An 18551-nucleotide genomic window follows, 5' to 3' on the forward strand; every position below is an offset into this window, starting at 1 on the left:
TTAACTGTCTTCTTATATTTCTCAAATCTCTCTGGCTGGGAAAGTATCCGGCCTATCTTTATTTTAAATATTACTTATACAGCTAGTTTTTTACACTCACATGCAGGACCTACATTTTCACCTATTATATTTAATCCTCTTATATAAAGGGCCCATAACTCCAGCCTTTTAAAATCTTTGTGAACCCTGATTCTGTCATCCAGTATGTTCACTACCTTTCTCATTCTCCTTTCACGCATATTCCTCTACAAAGAGGGGAGAAAATTCTCTTCCGTCTTTTCTACACTCAGTTTCCTGACCAAACAGTATTTATATCTAGGTCAGATGGACAACTGCTAGCTCATTTGCGGTATTCAATGCATTCTAAACAACTTAAAGAATTAAAATATTACGTGATACTTATACTTCTCTGCCCTCAAATAGCATCCCATACTAAGGCTACTTCTCCTATGTTACAACTGCAGAATGCTGAATACAAGATTTTTTTGCCTCTTCTCCCCAATCTATACTTATAATTACAGAAAACTGGATTCATATTGAAGGTAGTCAAATCATTAGTCTATAACTTAAATAAATGAACTAATATCTTAAGAACCTCAAATTTAGAAATTCTAATGACACGGTTAATCCTCTTTCACTCAAGCCACAATATTTTTTATCACAGTACTTTAGTCTTCTAAAAATATCAGGAAGATTTACAAATGCCTCAGTGCAGGCATTCCCTAGTGAAGATTGTGGCATGTTTTCTGAATTATGATATAAAAAAATTCACTTTTGAGACAGGGCATCTTTAAAAAGAGCTAGTGCCTAAACAATACTATTTTGTTGATGCCCAAAACCAAGCCAATAAAAATATTTCTTCCCATAATCAGAAATAGATTGTTAGCCATAGAATGCCTCTGCAAAACAATTCTTAAATTTTCTTTGAAATATTGTCTCTAAAATTAACTGAAACTTTATTTATATGACTGTCTGTGGTTTCCATGTACGCCTAAAAGGCACAAGAAAAAGATAAAAATATCCCAGAATTGGAAAAGCAGTCATTATGTTTGGTTTAGCTTATTTTCATATTTTTATTTTTAAAAACCATCCAAATTAAAGTTCAGCATTTCTCAATAGAAGAAAAGAAAGAGAAGGCAATTTCTTTACACAAAAGCAGCAAGACTAAATTCAGCATCCTCTAAATTAAATTTGGGATTTGACTTATTAGCAAATGAATGCCTTAAATCCTTTCCCACAAGTCATAAAGTTTAGTCTTCAGTCTGAACAGAATTACCTTTCATTTATTTTTTTTTCATGGAAAGGAATTTTACTTTAAGTATAGCAGTGTGTACATGTCAATCCCAAACTCCCAATCTATCCCTCCCCCCAGGTAACCATAAGTGCATTCTCTAAATCTCTCAATCTGTTTCTGTTTTGTTCATATAAGTTCATTTGTATCATTTTTTTTAGGTTTTTTTTAGGTTCCCCATATAAGTGATATCATATGATATTTGTCTTTGTCTGACTTACCAATACTTCACTTAGTATGATAATCTCCAGGTCCATCCACGTTGCTGCAAATGGCATTATTTCATTCTTTTTAATGGCTGAGTAATATTCCATGGTATATATGTACACATCCTCTTTATCCATTCATCTGTTGCTTCTATGTCTTGGCTTGTGGGCATATATCCGGAGAAAAACATGGTTTGAAAGGATACGTGCACCCCAATGTTCATTGCAGCACTGTTTACAATACCTTTCATTTAGAATTTAAATACATCAAATACTTGTTGTGTGGGCAGGAAAGATGGCAACAGAAAATAATTTCAAGTCTAATACTATGCTCTGAACCCAGGTTTATTCTCCAATAAAATAAGTGAAGCTGGTTTCTAATAACACAGCATTCTTTTTTTTTTTAAAAAACATCTTTACTGGAGTATAATTGCTTTACAATGGTGTGTTAGTTTCTGCTTTATAACAAAATGAATCAGCTATACATATTCATATATCCCCAAGTCCCCTGCCTCTTGCATCTCCCTCCCACCCTCCCTATCCCACCCCTCTAGGTGGTCACAAAGCACTGAGCTGAGCTGATCTCCCTGTGCTATGTGGCTGCTTCCCACTAGCTATCTATTTTACATTTGGTAGTGTATATATGTCATTGCCACTCTCTCACTTCGTCCCAGCTTACCCTTCCTCCTCCCTGTGTCCTCAAGTCCATTCTCTACGTCTGCGTCTTTATTCCTGTCCTGCCCCTAAGTTCTTCAGAACCAATTTTTTTTTTTTTTAGATTCCATATATATGTGTTAGCATACGGTATTTGCTTTTCTCTTTCTTACTTCACTCTGTATGACAGACTCTAGGTCCATCCACCTCACTACAAATAAGCCAATTTCGTTTCTTTTTATGGCTGAATAATATTCCATTGTATATATGCGCCACATCTTCTTTATCCATTCATCTGTCGACGGACACTTAGGTTGCTTCCATGTCCTGGCTATTGTAAATAGAGCTGCAATGAACATTGTGATACAAGACTCTTTTTGAATTATGGTTTTCTCAGGGTATATGCCCAGTAGTGGGATTGCTGGGTTGAATGGCAGTTCTATTTTTAGTTTTTTAAGGAACCTCCATACTGTTCTCCATAGTGGCTATATCAATTTACATTCCCACCAACAGTGCAAGAGGGTTCCCTTTTCTCCACACCCTTTCCAGCATTTACTGTTTGTAGATTTTTTGATGATGGCCATTCTGACTGGTATGAGGTGATACCTCATTGTAGTTTTGATTTGCATTTCTCTAATGATTAGTGATGTTGAGCATTCTTTCATGTGTTTGTTGCCAATCTGTATATCTTCTTTGGAGACATGTCTATTTAGGTCTTCTGCCCATTTTTGGATTGGGTTGTTTGTTTTTTTGATATTGAGCTGCATGAGTTGCTTGTAAATTTTGGAGATTAATCCTTTGTCAGTTGCTTCATTTGCAAATATTTTCTCCCATCCTGAGGGTTGTCTTTTCGTCTTGTTTATGGTTTCCTTTGCTGGGCAAAAGCTTTTAAGTTTCATTAGGTCCCATTTGTTTATTTTTGTTTTTATTTCCATTTCTCTAGGAGGTGGGTCAAAAAGGATCTTGCTGCGATTTATGTCATAGAGTGTTCTGCCTATGTTTTCCTCTAAGAGTTTTATAGCGTCTGGCCTTACATTTAGGTCTTTGATCCATTTTGAGTTTATTTTTGTGTATGGTGTTAGGGAGTGTTCTAATTTCATTCTTTTACATGTAGCTGTCCGGTTTTCCCAGCAGTACTTATTGAAGAGGCAACACAGCATTCTTTTAACACAGCATGCTTTTATTTTAACATTTCTGAACTTCAGTTCTTCCAAATTATAGAATCCTGTTTTCAGATCTTGCATTTACATTAAAGTCCAAATGCTAACCATAGCTTAAAGTGTCACTCTCAGAATACTCTCAGAATACTCTCAGATCTTGGCTGAGACTAAGAGTCAAAAAACCTGGGTTTGAATACTAGCTCTGCTGCATCTGAGCTGCTAGACCTTAGTGAAACTGTTTAAACTTCCTAATCCTCAATTTATGTACCTTTAAATTAGATATACTACCTCTAATCATCTAATTTGTGAGTTCATCACAGTCTGTGAATTGTATGTAACTGTTAGATATTAACATTAATGTTACATGCTAAAAACTTGTTCCGCTACTACCACCTTGGTAGGGTAAGATTTTTTTCCATGTAAATCATCACAAAAGGGTCACTACCACCCTGGAATCAAAAAACCACCTAGGCTCTGAGCCAAATCACCTTCAATTAGACTAAAATTTTATTAGGCCTATCTCTGGTCTTGAAGTTGCAGGAGTTGCTCTAGATTACACAGTATATCACAGTTATTCAAGTTATTGCTGTCAATATGCAGAATAGTTGCACCTCCCTAACATATAAAGTAAAGCACAAAGCCATAAATAATAAGACAACAAAAATTTAACAGTCAAGGATTCTATTATGTTTTTAAAATGGGCTTTGGGGACCTCTCTGGTGGTCCAGTGGATAAGACTCCACGCTTCCACTACAGGGGCACGGGTTCCATCCCTGGTCGGGGAGCTAAGATCCCACGTGCCACACAGCGCAGCCAAAAGATAAAAATATAAAATAAAATAATTTTTTAAATAAAAAATAAAAATGGGCTTTGATAGATAAACAGATTTATTCTGTACCTGACAAAGCACAACAGACATTAGAGGATGAGAATTGCTATCAATTATGAAAAAATTAAAAGAAAAAATTCCCAATGTAATCCAGCCCATCAAATATTCTTTAAATATTAATCTGGCTCCCAAAATCTTGAAATGCTTCACGAAGAATCAGCCAAGATGTCATCTAGGAAAATCTTAGGTGAGGAAAAGTTATGCTACCTCTTAACACCTCGGTTTCACCAATCCAGCAGCACACAGCTCTACTTGTTATTGGAGAGACACTGACAGCACTTGAACATGGGAGTGTCTGTCACACAAAGAAAAAATATCCATTTACTAAGTACTAAAATCAACATGTGTCTCTCCATCACTACTGGAGAAATATCAGAGGCATCACAGTATCTATGCCTTAGCTTTCAAAACACAAAAATTATTCCTTCTCAGTCATAGCTAAATAGCTAGAGTCAAATCATGATCTCTCTCTGACCCAATAATGTCTGCTGTTCTTGAAATTTATGAAGGTGGTTCACTGTTCATATTGTCAAACTGATGTAGTTTATATCCATCCACACATTGATGTGAGGGGAGGTAGGAACTCACAAAAAGTTCTAAAAGGCCTCCAGTACCAAAATTTTCCCCTTTCAATCATTACTAAAAAGGACGGTGAAGCAGAGTTTAAAAGCTTTAATAGTACAAACACCAGTTATCCACACCATAAGACCAATTACTACTATTTGCAGGCATGTGGAAGAGAAGAGAAAGGAATACAAGGGCTCTCTTAAAAACCTACTTTTCTCCTCCACCTGTGTGGTAACTTTTACCTTACCCAGAACACTTGACTTCTGACACTTCTAGTCACCCAGTGTGGGGGGTTTTTTTCCCCAAAACAAGCAATTATCCACAACACCTGCTGGGTGTCCTACAATTTTACAATTTAACTCACTGATTAAGGTTAAGGGCTCAGTCCCACAAGACTGACCCCCACTTCAGATATCAATCGCAAGTAGGTTGTACAGTAGTACAACTTCTGTACAACTTGGCTATAAATCGGAGGTTCCCGTGACCTCCATCCCTTTGGATTCAATTAATTTACTCAAGTGGCTCATAGAGCTTGGGAAAACATTTTACTTACATTATCCAGTTTATTAAAGAATATGATAAGGAATACAGATGAACAGCCAGATGAAGAGATACATAGAGTGAGGTCTGGGAGGGTCCCAAGCATATGAATTTCTCTCTCTGTACAGTTGGGGTGCACCGCCCTCCCAGTAGGTGCATGTTTCACCAACCTGGAAGCTCTCCGAATCCCAACTTTGGGGACTTTTATGGTGACGTTGTCACATAGGCATGATCAATCATTAATTCCATTTTCAGCCCTTCTCCCTTTTCAAGAGAATAGCAGATGGGGCTGAAAATTCCAAGCTTCTAATCATGGCTTGGTCTTTCCAGTGACCAGCCCCCATCCAGGAGCCATCCAGGAGCCCACCCAGAGTCACCTCATTAGAACAAAAGACATTCATATCACCCAGGAATTACAAAGGTTTCAGGAACCCTGTGTCAGGAACCGGGATCAAAGACACTCATATCACTTAGGAAATCAGACGGACTTCAGAAGCTCTGTGCCAGGAACTGGGGGCAGAGACCACTATGTATTTTCTATTATCTCAAAGATCCTCACATTCTTTCCCCATTTTTAATGCCTAAACTCAAGGTTTACCCTCTCTGTGTGTCTACAGAACCCACAGCCTTCTTTACAAAACTGGGTTTAACAATCAAAATTAAGCATTTAGAAATGTACCTTTTATCCTCAGCGAGGCAGAAATGGACAGTCATTTGCTAGGATAAGAAAATTCATAATTTTCAACATCAGTTTTATTCCTAATAAATATTTCTGATCCAGGCTAACAAGAGAATGAACAATTCTTCCTCTGGGGGAGGTGCTGCAATATGTCAAACAAACAGCAACAATGACAGCAACAATAATAACATTAACAAGCTACCTCATTTATTGAGCACTTACTTTACGGAAGACACTGTTCTAAGCATTTTATTTATATTTTTCCCATTTTATCTTTGCAGTAACCCTATGAGATTAGTATTATCATTATCCTCATTTTATAGATGAAGACGGCTATTCAAGAAGTTAAGGAACTTGTCAGAAGTCATACCATACAGGTGGGATTTCAACCCAGGCAGTCTCCTCTTCATTGTCATATTATACCAAATGATCGCTCAACAAGAACTGCTTTAACGAACACTGCTCACGTATATGTGTGTGTGTGTAAACATACAAACAATATAAGTGAATACACAAACATACATACATACACACATATATGCACTCTCTAAACTTTACAGTCATATTGAAAAATACTTTAGTGATCATCTTTTCAGTCTCTCATTTTACCACCATAGATCCACCACCAGATAGAATGTGCTGGTCATCACAAATTATGCTCAACCATTAAATTCCTTTAAAATGGCTGACAAAAATAAAGCAGTTGAATTGCACTATTATAAAGCAACACACAAATTCTGTAACTGGAAAGAAAGAATTCAGATTTTGAGTTCAAGGCCAAACTCAAACCATGACTGGTCACTATTAAACCAACCTTTGGTTTTGTTTGTCTGTGTTTTTGTTTAGTTTTCACTAAAACAACAACCTAGAAATTTTCAGAAAAAAAAATAATAAATATTTGATTAGTGACACACTATCACTGAAGCTACTAGGCTAAGATTTTGACTAAAAGAATCAGAGGAATTTTTCAGCTTCCAGGTATATAAAAATCATTTATTTCATCTTTAATATTAAAGAGAAGATTAAACAGGAAAAAGAACAGCAAAAAAGACATTCCAGAATCAGTATATTCAAAGTTTACTGTATTAGGGTGATTATTTCTAATAATGTGTTACAGTTAAATCACCAAATTATTTAAAAGTAACTGCAACATAAATATAACCATAAATGAAACATGAAAAGAAAAATATCATTATAAAAGTACAATAAAACAATACCAACTTACCAGTTCAACTCCCTGTGGAAAAGGTGTATCATCCCAGTCCTTCTGTGGAAACCTCTGGATTATTTTCCCCAGACCTGCTCCTGACCCTATTAATAAAATCAAAGTGAATTAGGTTATAGGGTACTTAAAAATCTGAATACTCATTATATTAATACTTATTTCTAAATGAATATTTGTTGAATAAATTGATATACTGATTAAACATTTTCAAGTTTTAAAGGGTCTAAAACTACCTTCTAAACATAACACTGAAATGATAGGCAATCCCTATCCTATAGACTCTCAAAAGAGTAACACGTATGAAAAGCTAGGAAGAACAGACAGAGGCACTGAAATTGGAGTCTCCACACCATGGGAGCAACTGCACTTTGTTCCCAGTAAGGAAAGCCGTCTTCTCAGTATCTCAAGTTTATATTTAAGAAGAACTTTTCTATGGAGACAAAGTAATTTTAAGTGACAAATGAAATGGTACCATTAGCACTAAGCTTCAGTTATGGGTTATAAGCACTGTTCTGGGTTAAATAAAGATTTTTAGAGTGGCCTAGGAACTTGACCATTGTCTAGACAGGGTTTCTCAACATCAGCACTACTGACATTTTGGGCCAGATAATTCCTTGTTGGGTTGGAGGCAGGGGGCTGGGAGCTATCCTGTGCATAATAGGATGTTTAGCAACATCCTTAGCTTCACTAGCTTCACTAGAAGTTAATAAGCACCCCACCTACAATCACCAAGTTGTTACAACCAAAAATGTTTCCAGGTCATTGTCAAATGTGCTCTCGGGGGGCAAAAATGCCTCTGGTTGAAAACCATTGGACTATATATAGCATTATTGTTATAAAATTACCCTGTGACACTAAAAACCAGATCAACTTAAAATTGAACTTTGGGGATATAATCTGTGAGTAATTTGAGGCTAGAGAGTACATGTTAGGTCTAAATTGCTTTCTGCCATACTTTTAAAAAAATATATTTATTTATTTATTTGGCTGCACCAGGTCTTAGTTGCCCCAAGCAAGACCTTCGTTGCCGTGTGCGCGATCTTTTAGTTGCAGCATGTGGGCTCTCAGTTGCAGCATGCAGGATCTAGTTCCTTGACCAGAGATCGAACCCGGGCCCCCTGCATTGGGGGCACAGAGTCTTAACCACTGGACCACCAGGGAAGTCCCTCTGCAATACTTTTTAAGAGCTTCATGTGTTTGCATGTTCTACATGTTGTTCCAACTCACTTTGAAGTAAAAGCAACAACATTCTGATTATTTGGACATCTAAGTAAAGGAAACCTTAACACCTGATTCAAAATTTTTTTTTTCTTCACTGATAGCTTCATTATTTTTTAAATTTTTTTAATAGATCTTTATTGGAGTATAATTGCTTCACAATACTGTGTTAGTTTGTGTTACACAACAAAGCGAATCAGCCATATGCATACACATGTCCCCACATCCCCTCTCTCTTGAGCCTCTCTCCCATCCTCCCTATCCCACCCCTGTAGGTCATCGCAAAGCACTGAGCCGATCTCCCTGTGCTATGCTGTGGCTTCCCACCAGCCAACTATTTTATATTGGTAGTGTATATGTAGACGCTACTGTCACTTTGCCCCAGCTTCGCCCTCCCACCCCATGTCCTCAAGTCCATTTTCTATGTCTACCTCTTTATTCCTACCCTGCGACTAGGTTCATCAGTACCATTTTTTTTTTTTTTTTAGATTCCATATATATGCGTTAGCATACGATATTTGTTTTTTCTCTTTCTGACTTTCTTCACTCTGTATGCCAGACTCTAGGTCCATCCACCTCACTACAAATAACTCAATTTTGTTTCCTTTTATGGCTGAGTAATATTCCATTGTATATATGTGCCAAATCGTCTTTATCTATTTATCTGTCGATGGACATTTAGGTGGCTTCCACGTCCTGGCTATTGTAAACAGTGCTGCAATGAACATTGTAGTACATATCTCTTTTTGAATTATGCTTTTCTCAGGGTATATGCCCAGTAGTGGGATTGCTGGGTCATATGGTAGTTCTATTTTTAGTTTTTTAAGGAACCTCCATACTGTTCTCCATAGTGGCTATATCAATTTACATTCCCACCAACAGTGCAAGAGAGTTCCCTTTTCACCACACCCTTTCCAGCATTTATTGTTTCTAGATTTTTTGATAATGGCCATTCTGACCGGTGTGAGGTGATACCTCATTGTAGTTTTGATTTGCATTTCTCTAATAATTAGTGATGTTGAGCATCTTTTCATGTGCCTCTTGGCCATCTGTATGTCTGCCTTGGTGAAATGTCTATTTAGATGTTCTGCCGATTTTTTAACTGGATTGTTTGTTGTTTTGATATTGAGCTCCATGAGCTGTTTGTATATTTTGGAGAGTAATCCTTTGTCTGTCGTTTCATTTGCAAATATTTTCTCCCATTCTGAGGGTTGTCTTTTTGTCTTGTTTATGGTTTCCTTTGCTGTGCAAAAGCTTTTAAGTTTAATTAAGTCTCATCTGTTTATTTTTGTTTTTATTTCCATTACTCTAGGAGGTGGGTCAGAAAAGATCTTGCTGTGATTTATGTCAAAGCATGTTTTTCCTTTGTTTTCCTCTAAGAGTTTTATAGTGTCTGGCCTTACATTTAAGTCTTTAATCCATTTGGAGTTTATTTTTGTGTATGGTGTTAGGGAGTGTTCTAATTTCATTCTTTTACATGTAGCTGTCCAGTTTTCCCAGCACCACTTATTGAAGAGGCTGTCTTTTCTCCATTGTATGTTCTTGCCTCCTTTGTAGTAAATTAGGTGCCCACATGTGAGTGGGTTTATCTCTGGGCATTCTATCTTGTACCACTAATCTATATTTCTGGTTTTGTGCCACTGCCATACTGTCCTGATTACTGTAGCTTTGTGGTATAGTTTGAAGTCGGGGAGCCTGATTCCTCCAAGTCCGTTTTTCTTTCTCAAGATTGCTTTGGCTATTCGGGGTCTTTCGTGTTTCCATACGAATTGTAAAATTTTTTGTTCTAATTCTGTGAAGAATGCCATTGGTAGTTTGATAGGGATTGCACTGAATCTGTAGATTGCTTTGGGTCTTATAGTCATTTTCACAATATTGATTCTTCCAATCCAAGAACATGGTATATTTCTCCATCTGTTTATGTCATCTTTGATTTCTTTCATCAGTGTTCTATAGTTTTCTGAGTACAAGTCTTTTGCCTCCTTAGGCAGGTTTATTCCTAGGTATTTTATTCTTTTGGTTGCAATGGTAAATGGGAGTGTTCCCTTAATTTCTCTTTCTGATTTTTCGTTGTTGGTGTATAGGAATACCAGAGATTTCTGTGTATTAATTTTGTATCCTGCAACCTTACCAAATTCATTGAATAGTTCTAGTAGTTTTCTGGTAGCATGTTTAGGATTTTCTATGGATAGTATCATGTCATCAGCAAACAGTGACAGTTTTACTTCTTCTTTTCCAATTTGTATTCCTTTTATTTCTTTTTCTTCTCTGACTGCTGTGTTTAGGACTTCCAAAACTATGTTGAATAAGAGTGGCGAGAGTGGACATCCTTGTCGTTCCTGATCTTAGTGGAAATGCTTTCAGTTTTTCACCATTAAGTATGATGCTTGCTGTGGGTTTGTCATATATGGCCTTTATTATGTTGAGGTATGTACCCTCTGTGACCATTTTCTGGAGTGTTTTTATCATAAATGGGTGTTGAATTTTGTCAAAAGCTTTTTCTGCATCTATTGAGATGATCATATGGCTTTTATTCCTTAATTTGTTAATGTGGTATATCACATTGATTGATTTGCATATATTGAAGAATCCTTGCATCCCTGAGATAAATCCCACTTGATCATGGTGTATGATCCTTTTAATGTGCTGCTGGATTCTGTTTGCTACTATTTTGTTCAGGATTTTTACATCTATGTTCATCAGTGATACTGGTCTATAATTTTCTTTTTTTGTGATATCTTTTTCTGGTTTTAGTGTCAGGGTGAACATCTGATTCAATTAAAAAAAAAAATTCACTATCATCTCTCATCCTCATCCCTGTGAACTGACCTCCCCCTGGCCCTCACCTAGACTTTAAAATCAATTTATGACCAAATCTTACCTTTAAAAGATAAACGGAAAGTTAAGTTCATTTTACTGACTAACTCTGAACTATCTGCTAAAACCGACGTCACGTTTGACAAAGGCAAAATGAAAACATTCTCAATTAAAATTAACAACTGCTGCAGTATAGTAACTCTTCATATACCCATCATTATAGGGGAATAAAGGATTTCATTAAGAGTAAAGTAAACTAAAAGTGATTTATCATAGGCATTCAGTTTTCAAAATCCACCTCAAGCATCACCACTTCTTACATTCACATCAAAGCTAATTCAACAAATAACTAGATACTGGGATACACAATGAAAAAGATATGGCCCCTATCCTCAAGGAACTGATAAGCTATTAGGAGAAACAAAAATGAACTGATAATTTCAGTATATCATGGTAAGTACAATGATAGAAGAGAACCTAACCTAACGTAGCAGAGAAACCATGGAAAACTTTACAGAAGAAATGACAGAAAGCTTCTTGTTCTTTCAGTACCATCTTTATATGCCCAACTACTTAGCATACTGAATGCCTCGCACTTAGTTCATTTGGAGCTAAATGTTTATTTTAATAGATTCGTTAATATTGACAGAAATTGTTTTAAGCTTACATCTCCTCTCTTTATAAAAAGAGAGAAATGCATGTTATTTATCTCATCATATTTAACCAGGTGTTCCTATATTGTTTATTCAGTTCTGAAAGTCATACCTCATGCATTGCAGGCTCAGAAAATATTTTAACACGTTAAGTTTTACTAATTATAAAAATAACAAATGTTAACTGCAGGAAATTTTTTGAATATATAAAAATATAAAGAAGAAATCACCCATAATCCCACAACTGAAGACAATTACTGTTAACATTTTATCCTAAGCTTTTTTCATACATGTATTTTTTCATCAGAATTGAGATAATACTAAACCTAGCTTTATATAATGGTTTACTATTAATATTTTATAATGGGCCCTTGATCATAATATGCATTTTCTATTTTCTCCATTATAAATAATGCTACAAAAAACATCTTTCTATATAAATCTTTATCCTCATCTCACTTTTGCCCGAAAAATTCTTAGATATACAACTAATGGATCAAAGAATATGAAAACTTTAAAGACTCACACAAAGCCAAAGGGCTCACCAGAAAGATATTAATAATTTTTTTACATTCTGTGTATAAGAATGAGACTGGCATTTTCACTACATCCTCACCAACAACTGTTACATTAAAATTTGTTTTAGTTACTGCCAATTTGAGAAGTAAAAAGTTCCTCGTAAGCAGGAGCATAACTTTCAAAAGTTCTCCAGGAGCAACATATTATTTATTGATTTCATAATGATATGCAGTCTTTCAATAATATGAAGGCTTAGTTTGAAATGCTGACGTAACATTTATAAGTGCACATAGAAATATGATTCATGAGTGATAGATTTCATATGATGTTATTTGTAAATGGAAATTAGATTATAAAAAGGCAAAAATAAAAATGGTAAAATGATATTTCACAAGTAAAATGCAGAAAGAGCTACAATAACTTGGTTTTGAACATCAAATATGTAAACTGATGCAGCTAACAACTTTTGAGGAACTTAGGAAAATACCTTACAGAAGTAAACAAACATTGTCTGATTCTTGTTTCTTGGATTTTAAGAGTTTAGCCTGAATGTTTAAACTTATTTCCCAAGTTTATATAATTTATATAAAACCATTCTTATAGGAAGTGCTGGTTGTACTTAAGAGTGCTGACAAGATGACCTTTTACATTGAGGAGCAAGCCACATTGAAGGAAGACTGTTCTAGAGTCAAATGTCCACCAGTGGACTGATAATTATGTCCAGAGGTGAAATAGGTCATGTAAGTCAGAGTGAGTGGCTGTGGAAGCAGCTCCTATTTGCACTATGTATTAAATGGGGCTGGGTGATTGGGTAGGGAGAGAGAGAAATTCCTCAAAAGAAAGGGGACCACTTCTTAGAAAGGAGAGGTGCTAGGCAGACAAAATTGTGATTGTTCACTGCATTGCATGAAGCTAAATTGAAAAAAAGAGGGGACGGTTATTAGTCAAGACCTTCATGTTTTTCTTTCCAGCCCCTACTCTTCTACTCCATCATAAAAACAAGAAATATGATGACCAAATGGAGTTCATACATAAAAAGGGGGACTCTTGGCAGGATACCAGCACATTTGGAAATAGCCTTCTTTGAAAAAAAGTGCATATGCTAGACAAACTGCCCCAAACAAATTTAGGAAGGGTGAGGAAATACTGGCGTGATCAGGCACACTTTTCCCTCCTTTATGTGTGGTAAGCCACTTTCCCTTGGGTCCTGGTAGGGCTGCCAGACTACCCAACCCAGCCACAAGGATTAGCAAGTGACCTAGGATGATCCAACCATTCAGTCAAAGTGACTGTTTTAGCCTTACCAGATGGCCCCAGGAAAGTCAAACAGTATTCTCGGGGGTTACTAAGTAGTATGCTATAGGTGTGGAGTTGCCAGTAGTATAAGGAAGAAGCTCATCTGCAGAAGAACTGAAGAGTTAGTAGGGGTTAATTAAGTGAAAAAATGTAATACTCTGCTCTATACAAAACAGGATGCTTGATATTTGTTGACTGTACCAATTGACAAAAATTAATCATTTAAGTGGCTTGTGTATGCTTAAAGTGTAAACGTACAAAATATATACTAATTTGTTTAACACAGACTCTGAACTTTGAGAAATTACTCTAATGCATAATTCGCTAAATCTTCTGTATGTTTATCTAAACAACTAGATCAGTGGTTATCTACTCTAGACTTGCTTTATGAAGTCCATCTGCCCATATCACCTTCTATCGAAAATGGCACCACCCACAGCTCAATGAAGGGCAGCAGTCATGTTCAGAAGCACACAATCCTGTCTCTCCTCTCACCAGCCAGAGAGAAATTATGAAATCATTATTTTGGTTATCACATTTACTGCTACTTGTCTGTCTCACCTCACTAGAATGAAAACAGTGATTTTGGCCTGCTTTGTTTACTGATGTATCCCAGGCATTTAGAACAATTACTGGTGTATATTAGATACTTAATAAAATACTTGTTGAGTCAATGAATGGGACTATTAGGTGGGCAAGGGCATTTATAAACCGGCAAGCAACTTATGACCAGAGTGACCTGGCTGTAAAAGGTATCCTAGACAAATCTGATTTCTCTGCTAGGAAATTTTGAATAGAAGAAATGAGAAACTAAAGCAGCTAAAAAGATGTATTAAGACTTGCGAGCTCAGGCAACCACAGGGAGTCATGTGTAAAGCCAGTTATAGAACAGCAGAAACCCCGGCAGAGACTTGCCAGCAGAACAGGTCTACCTCCAGTAAACTCTGGCAGCACTGTTGCATCTGTCATCAAACTTCTGAAGTATTGTAATGATATTGCTCCTTCTTAAGCTAGAATGGACCTATGATTCCTTGTCAGTAAAGAATCCAAAGTATAATATACTGTAAGAGGCACTCTGATAGATCAAGCCCTTTCAAACTGGTAAAGGGTTTGGAAAATTTTACATAAAAAGAAGATTTAGTCAGAAAACTTTTTTTAAAAAGTTAAGAAGCACATATGAGAACTTTCTCCAAATATGTAAAGAGCTATTATGTGGAAGAAGATACAGTGGAGCAAACGAGAGCCAAAAACTATAATTCAGAGAAGATATTTTTGAGTCAATATAAAGGAAGAACCTTGTGAGAACGAGAACTATCAAAAGCAGAATGAACTGCCACAGAAAGCAATGGTTAGAACGAGTTTTAGTACAAGCTACTAGTTTTTGTGATCTGGAAAACTGGGCAGAACGGTAAGAGGACAAATCCAAAAAAATATGGAAAGCAGACTACTACAGCAATTCATTTATTCAACAATAACACAATGCCAGGCCTTGTGTTAGGTGCTAAGGATAAAACCTGCTGTGAGGACATTTAAAACTTGAATTGGGGTTTTAAACAGCACTTAAATGATTAATTTTTATCAGTAAAAGGACAGATGTAGGCACAGTATAACAATGGGTAAAGATTAGGGAAGAAAATAATACTGTTTAGAAATCAGGTCACGAGTCTAAGGAAATAAGGGATAGAAAAACTAAAATATTCCAAATTTTGGAACAGAGATATTTCTTATTCTTATTTTGACATAATAGTAGCATCACTTAAGTCCAATGATGAGAAATGTAATTTCTTGAGAATCCAAATAAAATGATAAGTAATGGTATATCCAAAAGAAAAATCTTAAAAGCAGACATTCTTTCATGCTTTAAAAAGCAATTCATTAAGTCTGTTCTCTATACCTGTGAGTCTGTCTCTATATTTGCTATGAGGCGGGATGGGGTAGGGGACTGAGAGGTACAAACTACTATGTATAAAATGGATAGGCTACAGGATGTACTATACAGAATAGGGAAATACAGTCATTGTTTTGTAGTGACTTTAAATGGAGTATAACCTATAAAAATGCTGAGTCACTGTGTTGTACACCTGAAACTAATATGATGTTATAAATCAACTATAGTTCAATTTTTAAAATGCAATTCAAGTTGTCTAAAAGTGCATGATGCATATACATGGTGACTTCTTTACACAGTGACTTTGTTTTTCAGATGATTTATACACTTAGCAAACTTTACACTCAGTCTACATGTAATATTGGAAAATTATTCATGAATAATTATGGAAATTAAAGTATGGACTTTCTGACTGGCTAACACATTTCAAATATATAAACCAAATAACAGAGTAAATTTATTAATATCTACATGCAAAAGCAGAAGTCTCTAGCTTTATTAATGAAGAGGGTATTTGTCTTTGTCTGGTGTATTTCACTTAGAGTAATGCTGGGGGAAAACAGGGAGAGACTGGTAAAAGAGTAAAAACTTTCAACCATAAGATGAATAAGTCTCAGGATCTAAGGTAAAACATGGTGACTATAGTTGATAACACTGTATTGTAAAACTGGAATTTGCTAACAGAGTAGAACTTGTTTTCAAAAAAAAAAAAAAGATAAATATGTGAAGTGATGGATGAGTTAATTAACTAGACAGGGGAATCCTTTCACAATGCATATCTATATCAAATCACCATGATGTATTCTTTAACTATCTTAAATTTTATTTGTCAATTTTACCCCAATAAACAGTTGGGAAAAAAACAGTGAAAAGCCAAAAAACATTTTTTAAATTAAGGGAGACTAACAGAGACTTCTAAATAGGAATATTACACAAATGAAACAGTAACCTTTATGACTGACCTTTGAAATAATTTTACAAGTAAATGAACAGATAATGTAGAACAATACATCATATAAAATATCCTCTTATTTTCATCAAAGATTGCCCATCCCTTGGTTCCTAACTGATCCTCATCTCTCCCAAGGAGGACAAGAACAGAATCAACATAGATTTGTCCTTAGACAGGAAGTAGAAGAGTTCTGATAAAGAAACATGGCAGACATAGTATATCTGACCTCTGATTAGTATAATGGAAAGAACCCAGGCTTGGACGTTAGTCAGACTTAGGTTCAAATTCAGGCTCTGCTATTTCATAGTCTTGTGACCTTGAAAAATACACTTAATCTCTCAAAATCTCTGTTTTCTCAACCTCAAAATATGGTTAATATAATGCCCATCACACAAGGCTGCTATTAACAATGAGATTAATAGCAGCCTATTAGCAGCATACCTAGCAGCACAAAATCTGCCACAAAAGACAGGCCTGGGACAAGAAAAATTAGGTCAATTTAAGACTTACTCCTTTACTTGAAGAATATAATTTAAAGGAGCTCCCATTGTGAATATTATCTCCTTAACATAAGCGAGGTATCTAAAGCCTATTAAGAAATCAGTGGCAACCTAAAGGACAGCTTTTAGTTGATATCTGTTTTACCCTGTCCCAATCAACACTTTTATTAATTACATGGTGGAAAACAGAAGACATCCTCTTCAAATCTATAAAAAGCAAAAATCTGAGAGAAGATGGAGATGGAGGTAGCAGAAATGTAGCTCATCAATCTGTCTGAATTCCCATATAAAAAATAGCATCAAAATATCACAATGAACTGGCATAAAGACCAATGTAACAGAATAGAGAGCCCAGAAATAAACCCTCATGTATATGGTCAAATTATCTTTAAGAAAAGTGTCAAGGCTACACAATGGGGAAAGAATAGTTTCTTCAACAAACAGTGCTGGGAAAACTGGATATCCGCATGCAAAAGAATAAAGTTGGACCCTTACCCTACACCACATACAAAAATTAACTCAAAATGGATTAAAGACCTAAACCTAAGACCTGAACTACAAAATTCCTAGAAGAAAACAAAAGGGAAAAGCTTCATGACATTGGATTTGGCAATGATTTCTCAGATACGACATCAAAAACACAGGCAACAAAAGTAAAAATAGACAAATGGGACTACATCAAACCTAAAAACTTCTGCACAGCAAAGGAAACAATCAACACAGTAAAATGCAACCTGCAGAACAGGAGACAGTATTTGCAAGCCATATATCTGATAAGGAGTTAATATCCACAATATATTAAGAGCTCCAACAACTCAACAACAACAATAAAAATCCAATTTAAAAATAGGCAAAGAACTTACATGGACATTTCTGCAAAGAAGACCTACAAATGGCCAACAAGCATATGATAAGATGCTCAACATCACTAACCATTAGGGAATGCAAATCAAAACCACACAGGTTAGGATGGCCACTATCAAAATTCCAGAAAATAACAAGTGTTAGTGAGGATGCAGAGTAACTGGAACTCTTGTGGATTGTTGTCTAGGATATAAAATGGTACAGCCCTTGTAGAAAACAGTATGGAGGTTCCTCAAAAAATTAAAAATAGAATTACCATATAATCCAACAATCCCATTTCTGGGTATATATTCAAAAGAATTGAAAATAGAATCTCAAAGAGACATTTGCACATCCATGTCCACTGTAACACTATTCACAATAGCTAAGAGGCAGAAGCAACCAAAACATCTATTAACAGATGAATGGATAAAGAAAATGTGGTACATACATACATGGAATATTATTTAGCCTTAAAAAAGAAGGCAATCCTGTCATATGCTACAATGTGAATAAACTTTGAGGACATTATGCTAAGTGAAATAAGCCAAATACTGCATCCTCTTATATGACAAATGTAAAGTAGACAAACTCCTAGAAATATAAAGTAGAATGGTGGTTGAGAGGGGCTCAGGAAGAAAGGAAAGGGGAGTT

At 35.7% G+C, this 18551-nt stretch overlaps 1 protein-coding gene across 1 annotated transcript in view; it reads right to left on the reverse strand.

Moving 5' to 3' along the window:
- Positions 1-18551, reverse strand: part of SBF2 (SET binding factor 2) — a 456507-nt gene that overhangs the window by 361605 nt on the left and 76351 nt on the right. Inside the window, exon 2 of the mRNA XM_082476788.1 lies at positions 7212-7297. Coding sequence (XP_082332914.1) covers positions 7212-7297 — 86 coding nt within the window. The remainder of the gene's footprint in view (positions 1-7211; positions 7298-18551) is intronic.

The sequence above is a fragment of the Balaenoptera physalus genome (genome assembly GCF_965194825.1).
Source record: "Balaenoptera physalus genome assembly, chromosome: 10".
In the NCBI taxonomy this organism is placed as follows: Eukaryota; Metazoa; Chordata; class Mammalia; order Artiodactyla; family Balaenopteridae; genus Balaenoptera; species Balaenoptera physalus.